The sequence below is a fragment of the Microtus oregoni genome, unplaced genomic scaffold, assembly GCF_018167655.1.
Source record: "Microtus oregoni isolate MIOR12 unplaced genomic scaffold, Mior012 000013F_ref0000133, whole genome shotgun sequence".
Classification (NCBI taxonomy): Eukaryota; Metazoa; Chordata; class Mammalia; order Rodentia; family Cricetidae; genus Microtus; species Microtus oregoni.
The window spans coordinates 23,322,444-23,341,297 of NW_024543072.1; the positions used below are offsets into that span (position 1 = coordinate 23,322,444).

At 38.7% G+C, this 18,854-nt stretch overlaps 2 protein-coding genes across 7 annotated transcripts in view; both read right to left on the minus strand.

The window, feature by feature from the left end:
- The window catches only part of Nek10 (NIMA related kinase 10), a 179,942-nt gene extending 177,906 nt beyond the window's left edge, over positions 1-2,036 (minus strand). Inside the window, exon 1 of the mRNA XM_041663107.1 lies at positions 1,906-2,036. The gene's annotated coding sequence lies outside the window, so the exon portion shown is untranslated. The remainder of the gene's footprint in view (positions 1-1,905) is intronic.
- A 5,793-nt stretch (positions 2,037-7,829) lies between these two features.
- Positions 7,830-18,854, minus strand: part of Slc4a7 (solute carrier family 4 member 7) — an 85,989-nt gene continuing 74,964 nt past the window's right edge. For 3 of the 6 annotated variants that reach the window (XM_041662988.1, XM_041662987.1, XM_041662991.1), the window contains 4 exons: positions 15,369-15,500; positions 12,219-12,316; positions 10,179-10,286; positions 7,830-8,823 (listed from right to left, as the gene is read on the minus strand). In XM_041662988.1, the coding sequence (XP_041518922.1) occupies positions 8,742-8,823; positions 10,179-10,286; positions 12,219-12,316; positions 15,369-15,500 (420 nt within the window). In that variant the 3' untranslated portion in view covers positions 7,830-8,741. The remainder of the gene's footprint in view (positions 8,824-10,178; positions 10,287-12,218; positions 12,317-15,368; positions 15,501-18,854) is intronic. The other 3 variants (XM_041662990.1, XM_041662989.1, XM_041662992.1) reach the window with 1 other exon arrangement.

Here is an 18,854-nt window from a genome sequence, read left to right on the forward strand (position 1 = left end):
CCAGCAGAATGTGTTAGCTTTTTTTTTTTCACAGCCTAAAACTAGGGTGCTTAGGAACACTGCCCGTTTCAATGGGCTTCTAGGGTGCTCTGCACCCTTACATCTCCGACCTGAGCCTCAAGGCCTGGCTGGTTCTGACAGAGTCACATTTTGGACTCTTGGTCCATCTCTTACAGCCTTTACTGGTTGCACGATATTTGACTATCCGTGGGCCTGACCCTGGACTCTTCAGTAAGGAGTCACCAAGCTAAAGAGTCTCTTCTAGCATCGGAGCTAAGGCCGCACACCAAGCAGTCTAACGATGAGATGGTATCCTGCAAACCACTCTCGGCTACATCAAACATGTCATTTTATCCTTTGTGAACTGATTGTGGAGATTTTACAAATGCCGCTTTCACTCCTTTCAGATGCATGGGAACTGCATGTGTGTGTCACTAAGCCTGGAATCCGTTTAATATTGGGATGGTTTAAAGTAATTCAGCGAGGTAGGTGCCATTCTCATTATGGGCACAGGTAAAAAGTTTAGGGGACACTGATTTGGTAGGTGGCAGAGAGTTAAAATGCTAAGTTGCATGGACCTCAGGTCTTACAAACCATACTGTATTATCTCTCTCTAATACTCTTAAATCACACCATATGATTTTCATCAAAATTATTATGGCATAAGATTGGGCATAAATTAAGAACTTCCAGACCTTTACAATGAAAGCAAAATCCCTAAACTGGCATTCACTTCAGAGGATAGCTCTGACTTTTCCAGAAGTCGTGAGTGTTCTGCGAAGCTGATAACTTCTTATGAGATTCATTCTTTATCGAGCACATACCGAGTGCACTTGCTAGGTGTCTGAGCTGGATGCTGAACCACGAATGAGTCAGTGTTCTCATGCTTGTAGACAGCAAAGCAATCAGGCAACACAGAGACAAGGACGGGGAAGTGCATGAACTACACTAGAGAGGCAGTCCATTCTCGGCACCATGGGAACAGTTGAGACAGCCAGATGTGGCATGAACCACGTTCTGTGACTAGCTAAAATGGAGTTGGTGTTGGCTAACCAAAGACTGGAAAATAGAGAAGTAGGGGAGATGGGCTTCCAGTGAAAAAGGGAAACATTCCTTGGCACTTAAAAAAATAAAAGATAAGTCGGTCTAACAATGGTGAGCAGGTGGACTGGATGGATAAGGATGGACCACAATCAGTAATACTGGAACGTATATATTATATTCAGATAGATAGATGGATGGATAGATAGATAGATAGATAGATAGATGATAGATAGATAGATAGATAGATAGATAGATAGATAGATGAAATCAAAGACTGGTGGAACCCGAGACAGCTTTGTGGAGATGATTTTTTTTTTATAGAGGATGAGGTGGTGTCAAGGATGTGGTTGTGGGAATGCAGACAGTGGTAGCACCCATAGGAGTCCAAAGGTAGTAGGGTCTGGGGGGTAGGGTTGCATTGAGAGAAGCTCACAACTGCAGCTGGGTGCTGGGCTCTGGCTGAGGGGAGCTTTCTAGGCGTCGGTGAAGACTTTCTTCCCAGCTGTAACAGAAGTTACCTAAGGGGAGGTACTGAGGTGGAGGTGAGCAGAGCCCACCCTGTAGAAGGAAGGCAGGAGTGTGCTACTCACAAAGGAGATCTTAAGCCTCCAGAGGCATGAGCGCTGAGGGATACCAGCTCTGTTTACCCACACCAGGCCCTTTGCTCCTGGAAGCACCGCGCAACGCGGAACGCACCTCCCAACACGCTCTTCAGCACAAGCTTATCTACTTTGAGGAGGCACGCTCTGGCCGACTGACCCCAAGGCTGACGTCGCCCCCTCGGGAAGGTCCTTGCAGATGGCCTCAGGGGAAGGGAGACTGTCCTGCCGCCTTGGGCACAAGGACGTCCGCACCACTCACCGCGCAGGAGGGCGGCCCTCCTTCAGGCCAACCTCAAGTCATCTTCCTCGTCCTGCTGCAGAAGCCCGAGAGAACTCAAACCAGTTCCCTCCCAGACACCTGTTGGTTTTTTCAGTCAATTCCTTTCCTGGCCCAGAGAGACTAAACCAATGCTCACACTTCTTCCTCCACGGCCCCGGGCGCTCAGCCAATCAGGAATGACAACGCTGCAAGGTAGGGAGTAGCGCCATAGCAACGGATGACGCCTACCCTGCTTGCTACCTTAGCAACCAGAGAACGCTCGGTGAAGCTCAGGGTGCGAGGACCTAAACTTGGTGTGCTGTATCTTATGGTCAGAAGGAGCTTGGAATCCAAACTAAACAAGGTTTACCTCAGGTGCTCCAAGAATTATCACGGACTGCAAATCAGTTCTCAAAGATTAAAGGGGGAAACGAAGCAGGGCACAGGCTCGGCTTCCTGTTTGGGGGTTGAGAAGGACCTGGAACTTGATTTGTGGGTCACGTCGCCTTCTTAGTACCTATCCTTTCTGTGCACAAAATTACTTCAAGATGCTACAGCACAAGTCTCAAGCATAAAATGCTGGGGCAACACGTTCCCCAGGTGCAAGAGCTTTCTATCAGATGCCTGTCACCAGGTCATTGGGTGGCTTTGCAAAGTCACACAACTTTTTTCGAGCGTCTGTAAAACATTTTTTTGAAATAGAAATTCGAGTTGCAGTAAAATTGCCCGTAAAAAGGCAAACCAGAGCTTTTGAAAGTACCAAACTGAGTGGTCGATGTTTTGGTGAGCACAAGTCATTTCATGGGCTGCTTGACAGCTAATGACAGAGAGATGGCAGAACCTACAATGACTCTGTAGCACCAAGACACAAGGCTGCAGCTTTGACTGTGCCCTCGGGTATAGGGAACCTACCCAGTGAAGTCTTGGAATACTGGGGTTTGGGGCAACTCAGTACATAGAAGTAAGAGGATCAGGAGTTTGTAGTCAGCCTAGGATCCCTGAGGCACTGCCTCAAAAAACATCAAAACAAAAATCAACACATAAAAACTTTAAAGTACAGTTCTGAACTGGAATTGAAAGCATGGGGGAGGAGATGGGAATTAAGGCAAACACAGCACTAAGTTGAAGGCATAAAACCCTCAGTGCTAATTCTACCAAAGACAAAAGGCAGTAAAGCTGGAGTAGAAAACAGTTCTGTAAACGAATTACCAAACAGGGAGTCAAAGTGACTAGCTGAAGACGGACTTGTCTTTAGTGGGATTCCCAATGTGCTTCCTTCCCACCTTTCTACCTCCCCAGAAAGTAAGTGTGAAATTACTACTTTGACCACCCTGACGATTCATGAATGTTCCATCAAAGACAGCATGGCACTCTGGCTCTGGAAGACAGGTGATTATCTCCAAACATGGAAGGGTGCAGCCCAAACTGTGTAAAATATGCACCCGTGACTCCCCAGAGGCTAAGGCCCCAATGTAAGGACCCAGGATGTGTGATGTGCACCCATGACTCCATAAGAGACAAGCTGGAGCAGTTTGGTGCACCCTGCTATGCAGCTCCATCTTAGGACACTTGCCCATTTTCTGTTTTTATTTCTTTCCTTTACTATCTTGAAATGAATGTCTAAACTACATAAAGTATAATATATTGAGTCCTAATTATAGCCTAAAATAACCAGACTGGAGAGATGGCTCAGTGGTTAAGAGCACTTGCTCCTCCTGCAGGGGACAGGAGTTCAGTTCCCAACATGGACATCAGTTTACAACTGCCTGCAAGAAAGCTCTGGGGCATCTGACACTCTCCCTTCTGGTCTTGGTGGGCACTTACACACACACACACACACACTAAAACATAAAACTAAAAGAAAATAAAGGGAAATGAAACCTACACCAAGATATTTGGATCAATTTGAGACAAAACTGCATTATAAACTTTCTAAAAATATCAGGTGTGTCCAACCTGTGGCCCAGAGGCCATGAGCACTGCAGAATTGACATTCAGTACAGTCCAATACAAAATAGTAAACTTACAATATTATGAAAAGAAAATTTCAGGCATGTTTTGGTGGGGCGGGGTAACTTGATACTTGATTGTATGGTCCTCAAATATGTACTTGGTAGATAACATAGTATCCCAATATCAAATGTTTGAATACCCTTTCAAGATCCGTGGCCTATTAAAAGGTCTATCTGTCTCTGTCTCTCTCACACACACAAACACACACGGGAAGGGGGGATAACAGAGATTACACTGATCCTGACGTTGTTGTAGACCTTTAGATGGGCTTTGAAAGAAAAGCAAAAGCAGAAAACATTTTGCAAACACAGGAAACATCTCCGTTGCAAGCACAGGAAAAACAGGCCCATCATGAGGAGAGCAAGCTCAAGCTCAGAGCAGGCAGCAGCACCACTTAAACAGCCTTAGAGAGGAACGCCTTCCTGGTAAACAGCCTGTATGGTAAGTGTAAAGTATCTCTCAACTCTAACAGAATGCTCCAAAGCTATAGACATTTGTCTTCATCTCACTCCCATGGCTTAACAAATTTATAAGATGGCTCAAGGCTCTCTGCATGGAAAACAGGAGCAAAGTGTTACATGCAACGGCAAAACAATCCAAATCAAAACAAAATTAGCCAAAAGAGAACAGGCCTTGAGCAGAAAGGTCAGTGTTATCAGGGAAATGATAACACAGCACATAGTACAAGTTTCTAGGTTTGAAACTGAAGGAAAAACTGGACCAGTTTTTGAAAGAAATTACCTTCAACATTTCCTAACTATAAAAATGTCATCATAAAAACATGTTATTTCTGTCTTTCTCTTCTATATGAAGGACTGAGAAGCAGGAAGCAGAAGCCATTCCTTTCCCTTCCTCCCTGTTCCCATTGTAAGCAGAGAAAGACCTGTAGCTTCTCCTAATAACAGTAAAAACAGCAGCCAACAACTTGCTATGCAGACTTTTATTGCTCTTTCAACTTTCAATAACATCTACAAAAAATAGTTTTCTCTAAAAATTAGGAAACAAATGTGAAAGGCAGGATGGCTCACATTATAGACTCAGGTAGACTTGTACTTCACATAAATGAAAAATATCAGGTCTACAATTTGTTTAATTGACTTTGGATTTTTTATTACAAAAGAAAATACCACTGCAATTATAAACACCATAAACATTGTAACTGTATTGGGAAATCACACCAAGGTATCAAATATTATATAAATGGACAATAAATCTGAATTTTAATTTAAACCTAACATAGTAAACACTGGAAGACACATTACCCCTACAAAGCCAAAATTTTTGAATAAACAAAGGAACATAAGAAAGCTACACATAAACAATCAATGTGCAAAACATATGATTAAAAACCATAGAATTGGGGCTTGAAGTCTAAGTACATGTACAATTTTAAAATAATCTTTACATGATTTTATTTGACAATTTACTTTTCGGAAAGTTAAAAAGGACCTTACAATGAAAACAATCAAATCTTGTGACTGGAACACTATATGAAAACTTGAATGCATTTACTTTCTAAAAATAAGTAACTGTTTGATTAATGAAGACGATTCACTTCTCTGCAGTACAAATGATAACAATGATAAAGCCTACGTGAATCAATCTCAGACATGTAACTGACTTCATGTAAACACATTTGAATCACGTTGCTGATAGCTGGCTCACGTATCCCACTCTGAGCACTTTGTCAGGATGCAGATTCTGAACTGCTGAGCGGTGCACACTCATGAAACCTCAACAGGAACTCAGTGGGACACCTCATGTCGGTGACTGTTCTTTCTGCAGAATTTTGAACCTGCCTTTGTGAAAGGAAAGCCAGAAACCTTACACTCAAGCCACAACTTTCAGTGTGTGGAAGAAACAAACACTTTGGGGAATGGAGAAACAAGAGTTAGTGATTCTCAGCAGGAAACAAATTGTAATAAATACATGCTTTAGCACACAAAAACACTTCATCCTACATGTCTTAGAGAAAGCTTGGCAAATTTGAACATTGGTACGCCACAAGCTTAAAAAGCTAAGAGATTTAAGCGTGATTTCACACACATACACGAACACTCACAATGTCTTAAAGACCTTGTACTTCACTTTTGCATATCTAAGATTATTAAAAATAGATACAGAATCACCCCTTTAGCATCAGGAAGCTAACTTACTGTTTTCTCAAAAGCTCCTACTTTAGGTTGAAACAGCAATAAAAAGGAAGTAAATTCAGATAGTTAACACCAGGATTTATTATAGTCTCTGTAAACACACATCTATAAATAAATAAAATATGGTGGAGGGAAGAGAATCCTGAGGCAGCTCCACGGCCGTGGTGTTCAGTAGCTCTAAGCTCTACTCTGAAAATCAAGGCATCTAAAAAAGTGCAGGGCTTTTCTCTGAATTGATTTTGTAAATGGGTATTTACAAGTTTAATTATTTTGCACCTTGAGGTAAATCAGTACATAGCAATTACTACTGCTCATATACACCTATTTAAGGCAGCATTTAAAAATCAATATATATATATATAGAGTATATATAGCAAATTATCTCTTGCTGTCTTGCAATGAGTGTTATTCATGATTGTTATTTTCAAAAATAGCACAAAAACATAACCATCTGAAAGAAGCAGTCGATTCCCTCTGCTCTTCAGAGGAGTAGTCGTATCAGATCACTGTGAGTCAAGTAGTCAAAAGAAAGGAGAAGCCATTAACAACCAAAACCACAGTGAAACATCTTAGATGCAAAGTATTTTATAAGTCATGGTTTTTGTTTTGTTTGTTTTTTTCCTGGCACTGGAAATATATATATATATATATATATATATATATATATATATATATATATATATCTCACAGGAAGATTCTGATACCAGGTAGTTTTCAGTTTAAATTTTAAAATCACTTCCTGCAAAATGTTAACCCTTTGATGTCCAGCCACAAGGAAACGATATGAGGAAATTCTCTCGTCTGGGCGCATCAGAGGGTTATAATAGCAGCAAATGGGGACTTTGGAAATCACTACGCTGCTGAATGCAGAGAATCACTTCAGTGGAGGTCATCAGTGACCACAGCACCACGGCAATACTCCCCATCATAGGTTAAGGGAATCCCACAGAACTCCTCAGATAGTACCAGATGGTGCCAACTACTATTTTACCTAGAATCCAGTATTTGCTCTCAAGGGAGGGAATTACACTAATTGGTACATAGTTTAGAATGAACTAAAACCACTTCAAACTTGCTAGAAATACCTGCTTTGGGCAATTCTATTCCTTTGATCTAAAGACTAATCACACTTTTGTACTTTAGTTTGAAATGACTAAGGAACATGAGAATTTCCTTAAACATTTGCTCTAACTTTAATGTCCCATCACATCAATGTTGCCGGGGCTTCTCGCTATTTCTGTGTATTATCTATTCTCTGGTCATAGCATTCTCACAGCCCCAATCATTTCGTCCACAGCCTGAAAAGAGCACTTATTTATTCTGTGGGGAGCTAAGAGTATATAAAAGATGACAATTTGCTACATGTTTAAAAGACAGCTCAGAAATACTGGAACCTCAATGCTATCACAGGACAGGAACGATGTCACTAATCTGAGCTGCAGAGAAAATATTCAACTTCCTTTTAAAATGTAAATATGGCAGTGCTTTATATCAAAGATGTAAGTTTGTCACTGATTTCAGGTAATAAACAGAAATGCAAGTGAGCACCAAATAGCTACACCAGGAACAATTTACTCTATAGTTGTTACTGTCTCAAATATTTATATAATATTTAAGTATCACATCAGTTAAAATAAATAAAATATTTAAAAATGATATTGTGGGTAAAAACTTATTAAATACATTGCATACAATAGAAAGAATAACAAAAGATAATGAAAGGTATTCTTACAAAGGAGCACTGATCACAAGCCCATGTGAAGGGGGCAGACTCTTTATTACTACTTACAACAGAAGATATCTGAACCTGACACACACAAGACCACTTTAAGTAAAAGACAGCAAAGACAAGAACAGTGGGACTCTGGGTTTCTAGAAAAGTATAAGTATTGGAAAAGCCTTACTACAAAGGTAACAAAATTTAACTATTGCAAATGGGCACTTTATAGCTTCTTAAAAAACTCAAAATGCTGTGAATGGTGTGGGTGTTAAATGAGAAGTCACACAGAATTTGTTTTTAACTTGTCCATCAGAATGGAAGCCCAGATAAATTTTTAAATTTAAAAATAAATCCTAAGATATCAATTTCCTACCCTGAAAGTCTCCGATAATTTATAATCACCTGGAGGTTCATCCCCTGTGAAGTATGATGGACAGCTACGTGAAGGGAGCTCAGAGAGAAGCCAGGATGTGCCATTTCCCACAACATGGGCAAACTCCTGATTCTACCTATAAAAACTACGAAAAGGGAGACAATAACCTCTCAAAATCCAGGTAAAAATTATAAATATATAGACTAAGTATGTATCACTTAAGGTTGATATGATTGCCACTGACAAAAAAAATTTAAGAAAAGCAGATTGAATACAGTTTTCCAAATCTTTCTATTGCAGAACAGAAAGGCTTTACCCCGCCAAAAAATAACTATCTGAAGAGTAAAAACCATGTACCTCGCTTCATTAATACAGTCTCCATGGTGCTCACAACGTCAGGTGCTACTTCAAAGAGACCCACAGTCACGCATAAACAGCGTGACAAGCAGCACTGTAATACACAATGGCACGACACATGTGCATTTTATATATGTGTGTGTGTGTGTATATATGTACACATATATACATACATACAGACAGACGGGTATATATCTCTATATATTCCTTTTGGTTTGCTTTACAATGAAGTCTCAGCATCCATGTATTTTTTTGATGGTTCATCTTCGAAATTTATTGTCACACTCACAGGTTTTTCAGGGCTGTTTAAAACAAACAATGAGGAGAAAATTACTTTTAAAAGAATTGATCCTAAATTCTTAAATGGTCAACAAAGAATACCTATACTGTGTGCTAACACCAACCTACACCTTGCTATTACAACCTGTCTGCTCTTGCTTCTTCTGCAATCTAACACATGAATATAACGTATTTTACCATAGTCACCGCTCTAACTCTTAGAGCCCTTTCTTGTTCCCAACACATCACATTTTTTAAAAATATTTATTTATTTATTATGTATACAATATTCTGTCTGTGTGGATGTCTGCAGGCCAGAAGAGGGCACCAGACCTCATTACAGATGGTTGTGAGCCACCATGTAGTTGCTGGGAATTGAACTCAGGAACTTTGGAAGAGCAGGCAATGCTCTTAACCACTGGGCTATGTCTCCAGCCCCAACACATCACTTTTTTTTAGCATGAGTAAAGCCAGGATGTTGTCTTTAATGTGATTTTGAGTAGACATGACAAGCTAAGTATAAAAGAGACACACTGATATTACTACATAGCCTTTATTTTCACCATAACACCATAAACACTGAGTCAAGGGTGCAGTAAGAATGTGAAGAGGTGGCACTCAGTGTGAAGTTCAAAAATTTGTAAAACCCTAGAGATCACAGTCAGAAACTGAAAGAAGGAACAGTGAAGCTCAGAACTAGAACTCAAGAAACAAAAGATAAAAAATATATGATAAAGAGTTGGGCATGGTGGCACACACCTTTAATACCAGCACTTGGGGAGGTGGAGGCAGGTGGATCTCTGTGAGTTCAAGTCCAGCCTGGTCTGCAAGACCAGGATAGCTAGAGCTATTACACAGAGAACTCCTGTTTTGAAAACCCAACTAACCAAACAACAACAAAAAAAAAACAAGGGTCCCTCCTCCTACCTTTGCCTCCTGAGGACTGGAAATTTAGGTGTGAGCCACTATGCCCAGAAACATTAATTTAATTCTTAGCAATTATCTTTATATATATATAATTTTCATTTGAATATAATTATACTCCATTAAACCTTTTAATTATGAATATATATCCAATTTGTGAATATAACTATATTCACAAAAATATATATGCACTGCTTTGTAGAATTTTTATTACAAAATGGTAAAAAAAAATTCTGAAATACACAATTGTAAATTTAAGAATTACAAATCATAATCATGAGGAAAAAAACAATTATAACCCACATCAGACCACAATTAAAGTAGAAGAACAGATAGAAAGAAATGGGGAGAGGATTGGTTTTGTCCGGTAAGGAGAATATATTTAGATACATTAGGTAAATTAATATGAGTGAACACTAGCAACAGTTACAAAGCCATAAACAGTTGTAACTACCTCGTGTTAGGTCTGGTTACTTTGGCATTCTCAGTATTCATGGAAAGTGCCTTCCACTGGGCAGTTTTGGCCATTTCATCTGATATGTTAACAACTGAAGGGTCAATACTGAAGAACAAATACACTTTGTGGTTAGTATCCAGTACTTGCAAAAGCATTAATGTTGTCATTTTTATTAGCATCATAAAATTTCTTGTTTTCATCAATTTAAAATTGAGAAAACATTTGGCATGCACTTAAACCTATGATCTAACAAAGTATTACAAACTGCTATCAAGTCTTCACAGAGAGCTCCAAGTTCTTTTACCATTGAAACTAAGCAGGACTGATTATGTTAGCAAAACCCATTTCATTTTCAATTTAGATAGTTCTTCATCAGTATTCCAGCCACGATACCTTGTGATCATTGAGATAACATAAAAACCAATTACTGTGTCTAAAAGCCTAAAACTGTACAAATTTAGTCAAAACACTTACAACCCACACTCTCACCAAGTAATAAACTACAGTATATAAAAACAACAACAACAACAGCAAAAAGCCTTTTGTTTTTCTTTTGCAAATCTTTTTTATGCTGGAATAAAAGCACAACTGACAATGAAGCTCTGAACATAGCAGATGGCACAAAAATGACTCCACCACTGTTTAGCTAGATATTCTCATAGTCTTGGTGTCAAAGTGCTATTTCATCAGATATATCAAAATCAAAGAATAGTAATACTGCCTATTTACTATAAAAGTCAAATGTAACTTTTCTACAAAATACTGCAAAATGACTTTATACCCCTAATCCAATAATTACATCCACAAATAACGTGCATTCATTGTCATTGGTCACAAGTAATATGACATTCCATAGATAAAACTGAAATACATTTATTAGTCCTTTTTTTTTTAACCAAAAGAAAAACAATTCATGCAAACAAGCTACAAACACAAATGTCATACTGGATTACATGACTGAGGTGGGTAATGCAAGCTACCAGGAGGCAGAGGCTGAAGCAGTATACCATAGTAAGTCTAAGGGTAGCTGGCAACTTAGTAAGATCCTATCTTCAGAATGAACTATAAAAATTGGTGTGCAGGCTTGTTTATGCCAATTTGACAAAGCTAGAGTCATTATAGAGAAAAAACCCTCAATAGAGACAATACCTCCATAAAACCGGCTGTAGTCAAGCCTTTAGGCATTTTCTTAATTAGTGAATGACTGGGAAGGACCCTATTCTAAAATGTGCCATTCCTGGAATGGAGATCTTGGGTACTCTAAGAAAGCATACTGAATAAATTATGAGGAGAGCAAACCGTTAAGTCAAAACCCTCCAAGGCCTCTGCATCAGCTCCTGCCTTCAGTTTCCTGCCCTGACAGCTTTGAACAGTAATATGGAAAAGGAAGCAAAATAAATCCTTCCCTCTTCAAGTTGCCTTTGGTTATCATGCTTGATCATAGCAATAGTAACCCTACTTTAAAAAAAAAAGCTGGGGCAGTAGCTCAGTGGGAGATGGTTTGCCAAGCATGCAGAGTCCTAGGTTCAATACCAGACACTACAAAAAGAAGAAATTAGATAATATTAAAATAACAGTGTAATAGCAGCTATATTATAAGTGATTGATACCAGTTGCTTTAAAAAAAATCCACCTCTGTTCATACTTTAAATCATATTTAAGACTGCAGCAGGGCATGGTGGCACATACCTTTAGTGCCAGCACTCTGGAGACAGATTTCTGTAAACTGGAGGCCAAACTGGTATGCACAGATTTCTAGATCAACTAGGGCTACCTAGTGGAACACTGCTCAAGCTACCAACCACATACATTTAGACCACAGAACTGCATGACAAAGAAGTCTTGGAATGGTTCTTAGACTTTCATCACATAAGACAAATGTCCAGGCTGAAAACGGTAAACCTTCCAACCTGCCACTGTGTTTTCCCTAGGGAAACATTTACTCAGCATTATTTCAAAGAAATATTACATGCTTCATTTGTAACTCAACACACGGAAAAAAATATATATACTGTACAAAACAAAGCTGTATCTTACCTATATTTTAGGGTTTTAACTGGAATTTGTAGGAGACTTCCTCTTTCGAATGGAAGATGCACAGTATCCCCATCATCCTGAAGCATCCGTTCAGCTTCCTTTAGAGCACAAACATGAAGAGATTACTTTCTCCAGAATATCCCCAGGATGGTCTGTTACTAAGAATACCTTAAAGAAACTGACAGCATTATATAAACAATCTATCTGTCTTAACTGAAAACTTCTTGTGGCAATATAAACACGTAATAGCATGAAATTATAAGAACTATTGGTAGAAATTTATTTCCCAAGGTATAATCTCTATTTCTGAGAATGATTAATTAATGCTGTCTGAAAAGCAGTATGACCTCAGTCTGAATACTAGCTATACATAGCCAAGGGGAGAAAACTGACGTCTCAAGTCTCATCACAGGGCACAGTAAAAGCTAATCTATATTAGGCAGTTTCTCAGTCTACATCTCGGTGTTAGTGGAAGATCTGTGGACACAGAACATTTCAAGTCCAGATGTAACTTATGCTAGCAGCAGCCTCTCCAGGTGTCTCTGACACTGAAAAGGTCCCTTGGAGAGGACATCATCCTGGGTTGAAAACCATCTGAACAACAACATAAACATGGATAAAAATGACCCCTTAATAATGGAGGAAGACGCAAAGAAGTATAGAAAGAGCATCAAGCTCATCTCAGCTCCCTATTATCAAAAATCCTACCATTTACATACAATTGACACAATTTACAATGCACCCTGATTTAAAACTGCTACACTAATTTCCCAGCATTCTTTGCAACTCAGTGGGGAAGACACTGCATAAGCAACTTACTGAATGACAGTTTTAGAAAGGCTCTTGAAAAACAGAATAATGTTCATTTTGCCTTGTGTTCTCTTCCCATTGCTTCTTTTCTACTGTGATAGAAAATAGATTCCTGGACTTTTAAAACACATTTTCACATCTGTTCTTTAAAGTTATATGTTTCTGGATCAACTAAAGCAAAAAACAAGTAATATGACCTGCTTATTTTTTGTATTTTACAAATAAATAATATCCTACATGAAGAAAAATTACCAGAAGCTTACATGTTTATGCATGCAATATTAAAGAAAACAAAACTCTTTCTTTTAAAAAAAAATTAGAACCTCATTCAAATAATTACAATAGTTATAATTCTGGCTAAGAAATATACCCTTTCCAATTTATATTTAAATAAGACTATGACATTTAAAAATGAGTAGCCAGATATGGTGGTGCACAAATTGTATCCCAAGCACTTGGAGTAGGGATGGCCGAGGAGAATGGGCACAAGAATGGGCTAGCATCAGCTACACAGCTCACTTCAGCAAGAAACAAACAACTGAATCTCTCACCTAATTTTCAAACAAAATTCTGAATAGAAATTGTTTTATTTAGCCAACTAGTTTTATGTTAATTAGATACATGTTAATCATTACAGAGGAGGGGGCCTCAACTGAGAAAATGCCTCCATAAAATCCAGCTGTAGGCAAGTCTGTAGGGCATTTTTCTAATTAGCAATTGATGGAGGAAGGCACAGTAAATTGTGGCTGGTGCCACCCCTGGGCAGGTGGTCCTGAGTTCTACAAGAAAGCAGGCTGAACAAGCCAAGGGAAGCAAGGTAGTTTAAACAGCACTCCTCCACGACCTCTGCATCAGTTCCTGCTCTCCCTGCTTCTGATAATGAACTGTGAATAAAATAAACTCTTTCCTCTTCAAGTTGCTTTTGGTCACGGTGTTTCCTCACAGCAACAGTAACTAAGACAGGAATACTGAGGAAAGTATTGCAACCAACAAGACCATATTTAGTTTCTACTTCCTAGTCAGTAAAAGCACAAACATAATTAAAAATCACCAAATCCAGAATAAAGTATTTATTTTTCAAATATCACTGTACAGATTAACTAACGATGGTACAGACTACTGAATATTAGAATTAAAAACCAGGCTGGAGAGAAGGCTCACCAGGAAAAGGTACCTGCTGTACAAGCTTGGCAATTTGAGTTGACCCTATAACCCACATAAAAGTCGGTCTAAGACCAACTCCTGAAAATTGTGCTCTCATCTCCAAATGTGTGCTGTGGCACACAGGCCTCCACCTACATATCCTGAGCATGAACACATACACAAAACAATAAATAAATGCATTTTTAAAGAAAAACAAAAACCTAAAAATATAGTTAGGCATGGATGGTAGTACGCCTTAGTTCCAGATACTCTGGAGACTAGGGTGGGAGGATTCTGGAACCCAAGAGTTCAAAGGCAGCACCATGAGTCACTGCCCAAAAGCGTAAAAAATGTAAGGGACTTATGCCTGATTATAGGCTCATTCCCTTGCATGTGTGTCTGTGTGTGTGACCTATAGAGAACAGAGGTCACTGGGTGTCCTGCTCCATCATTCTTCATGTACTGCTGTTATATAGCTGTGTGCTCCATCTGGAGCTAGCCTTCTTCTCTAGCCTCCAGAGGGTGGCAATCACATTTGCACACAGCCACACCCAGCTTTTTACTTGGGTGCTAAGGGCTGTGAACGCAGGTCCTCATGCCTGTGCAGCTTTTACTTAATGGACCATCTCCCCAGCCCCTAATAGTCTTCAACACCTTTAAACTTATTTAGTGTACTACGTCAGATGACTAAAATACTGTAAACTGTGTTATACACTAACATACCCAATGTATTTAAGATTAAATCAGACATTATTGTGTAATTTTTAGTACTATTAAAAACTCTAATTCTTGCATTTTTTAATTCACAGAATATGCTCCCAACCCCTCCCTGTTTTTGGTTTTTCAAGGCAGGATTTCAGTGTATAACAGGCCTGACTTTTGTGGAACTCACTTTGTAGACCAGGTTGGGCTGGAACTCAGAGATCTGCCTGCCTCTGCCTCCTGAGGTGTGTGCCACCATTGCCCGGCCAGAATATCCAATTTTTTAAAAGTATTCTTGTGTCAGAGTTAAACAACAGCAAGACTGGGAAATCAGTGGGAAGCAGTATGTGAGTGACATCACCCAGCTCTGCGCCTCATCTCAGCACAGCAGGATGGAGTATTTGTGCTTCCCAGACTCTCTGAGGGATAAAATGCACCGACAGCGATGGTAACAGGATCTGCTAACACTGCAAACACTAAAAGGTGTCTTTTTACCTCTTTCTCTTTTTTCTTTTTGTCATCTTCTTTCTTTTTCTTACTTTCCGGCATGAGATCATCAAGCCAACTGAGTTCTCTCTTTGTGAAACACAGATCCATGAGCTTACGCACAAAGACTAGTGCAAGAACCTAAAGAAGATGGGAGAGACAGAAACATAATACGTACACTGACAGAGAAAAGCAAATGATTGCTAAAGCTTATACATAACAGGAAATGCTACATTCATTTTGCTTAAAAGTTAGTTAACACTTACTAGAACGGAACTGAGTTATTTATTTGTATCTTCCCATTGTATACTCAAAACAACACATAGGAATAAAATCAAAAAGCCATTCTGCCCCCTTCAATAAAGATTTTCACGATGTAAGTACCTACCATAAAACAACACTGCAACCCTTAGGTAAGGCCTTAGAATAGCTGCTCCAGGCCTGAACTCTGTCATTCACTGAGTGGAGAGGAAAGGGTGGATGTGAACTCCCTATCCTATGACAGCTGCTAGAACCTGTATGTTTGCAGAGCCAACTGGCTTTCTATTACTGCTGCTGCTAAGTTTATCTTTTACTTCTTTTCCCTTTACCTTAAAAGTAGCTTTTAACTTGTTAGTGCACTGTTTAGTGTAGTAGAAACCTTCCATCTACTTTGTGTTACAAATACTTTCTCCTGGTTCACAGCTCTACAGCTCTACTCTGTTTAAATGTCGCCTATCACATAAAAATACTTCACATGGTTAAATATATTTACCCTTCTTTTACCTCTAAGTTTTCCCATTTTCATTAAAAAGTCTCTCTAGCCACTGGGATAGACATATGTATGTATGTGTTTATGTATATGTGTGTGTGAATGTATGTATTTATATACATTTATATGTATACACACATATGTATATAAAATCCTAACTTTTCTACTACAACTTCATTTACCTCTTAAATTTTGAGTTCACTTAGGATTTCTTCCTTATTAAGATGTTAGTATATAGATAATTTTCTCAACACTATATATTAAACTTTCTGATGAAGGAAATGACCATTTTTAATAAAATAATCTGTCCATGGTATTCCAGTACCAATACAGTTCTATATAACCACAAACCTCTGACCCCATTAGTCTATGTCTCTGGTCTCCTCATTCAGTGCTATACCAGTTCCACATTGTATGGACCTAACAGAAGTTTCCAAGCTTGGCTGTCCAGACAACATGATGTAACACAGAAAGTTAGGCAATCAGAAAGACTCCATTCCGAATTATGCTTAACTGATTTCTGTAACTTATAAGTCTTGATTTTTAAAAAGAATATAATTTACATATAGCCGAGCAGGAAACTGTCTGATGCACATAACAATTACACATGTAACCCACACGCACAACGCTTTTGCAAACCACGTTTTTAATGATTTATCTGGTTCACAATGATACCAGCTCCATCTCGAAACACACATGTAGAACACTTTGACTGGTGCCCTTATAAAATGGTCGTGCCGTGTGCAGAGTCACAGGAAGATGTGCAGGGACAATTCAGATTGTAGCCAAACAGCTACAGGGCAAGCAACACAGCAAGAAGCTAGGAAGAGAACACCCTGCAGATTTCACAGACGGTCCTGTGCCTACAACCCGATTTCACACTTTTAGTCTCCAATATTTGTAATAATAATTTTTATAGTTTTAAGTCACACAAAGTTTTGTCAAACTTTGCAGAAAAGCTGTAAGAAATTGACATAAGTACTACTTCAAAGCTTTTTTCCTTAAAAAATATTATCCTTTTTATTTCAGCTTACCCTTAAACATTTTCTCGAGTTGGGTCACTTCTAATCAATTTTATTTCCCATGATTAACACTATTGAGGTAGACATTATCTACTACTTCTGCTATGTTCTTATCCAGATACTCAAATACAACAGTTTTTAATTCTCGTATGGTTCTTTACTCTTTTTTCATTAGATTCTAACTTGAGGGGTGAAAGGTATATAATTATAATATGCTGATAATTCCTTTTAATGGTAAAGCATTGTTATCTGCTTTATTATGGTATACGATGTAAGAAATAATGCTGAGCATATGTACCAGCATTTCAAGCTGATCCAATTTAATCATAGAAAATGCCATAGATCTTTCACAACTTCATCAGGTTTTGGTGCTGAGATCTTTCTAGTGTTTCCAGAGAAAAGCTTACAGCTTTCTCTTGGCTTCAGACTGTCTGATCTTTACGGTTCATTAAACTGAGCCTGGTACTCTCAGCTACTAAACCCTTTTCCTTGGGCTACTTGTGAAAATTCATATACAGTATGACAATAATCCACTTCCTATAAATCAGGAAGTGACAACTCATTGATCCTAAGTCAAACCTGGGCCATCAGCCATTTTTCTAGAGCTCATGAACTAAGAATGGTTTTTACAGACAACTCTTGGAATAATTCTGAGATTTCTTCATCTTCTTTTCAGTGCTAAGAAGCAAATTTAGTCTTTACACATTCTAGACAAGACCACTACTAAGTCGCACCCCTAACCTCACCAATAAATGCAGTATTGTCCTTGAACCTGACCTGAGTGAAATGTTCCCTCAGAAAAAGACAATGGCATTCTTCTCATTAGAAGTCTTGCATTTTAAAGAAGTACTATTTCTTTAATTTTACTACAAAGAAACTATAAACATGTATTTCTCTCTTGTATTATTCAAGTACCTACATAATATTCTCCTGATCTACAAAGCCTAAAATATTTACTACCTGGCCCTTTACAGAAAATTACTTAATAACTGTTGCATTCTAGATGTCTATGAACTTAAGTCCATTTGGGTCTTTTGTGCATCTGTGGCTACAAGTCTTTTCTTCTTAAGCTTACACAAATACTCTATGCTCTCATTTCTTTCTACTCTTGACTTGGGAGACACTGGTCCACTCCTGATTTTTGCTGCATTTATTTTTCCTTGATAACAAAGCCCATGTGATATACATCTTCCTTCAAGTATACAGCTGTGCTCAACACCTTAGAAATGTCGTTATGATGCTCTTTCCTTAAGTCCATAGGATTTTTTTTAAAGATTTATTTATTTATTATGTATACAACATTCCTCCCATGTATGCTTGCATGCCAGAAGAGGGCACCAGATCTCATTATAGATGGCTGTGAGCCACCATGTGGTTGCTGGGATTTGAACTCAGGACCTCTGGAAGAGCAGTCAGTGCTCTTAACCTCTGAGCCATCTCTCTAGCCCATCCATAGGATTCTTTAGCTTGACATACATTTATTTATTTATTTATTTATTTATTTATTTATTTATTTATTTAAGATTTCTGTCTCTTCCCCGCCACCGCCTCCCATTTCCCTTCCTCTCCCCCAATCAAGTCCCCCTCCCTCATCAGCCCAAAGAGCTTGGATGCTCACCTTACTAGATCTGGATGGAGGTGGGTGGTCCTTGGACTTCCCACAGGGCAGGGAACCCTGATTGCTCTTTAGCTTGACATTTTAATAGGATTTAATTTCCTAAT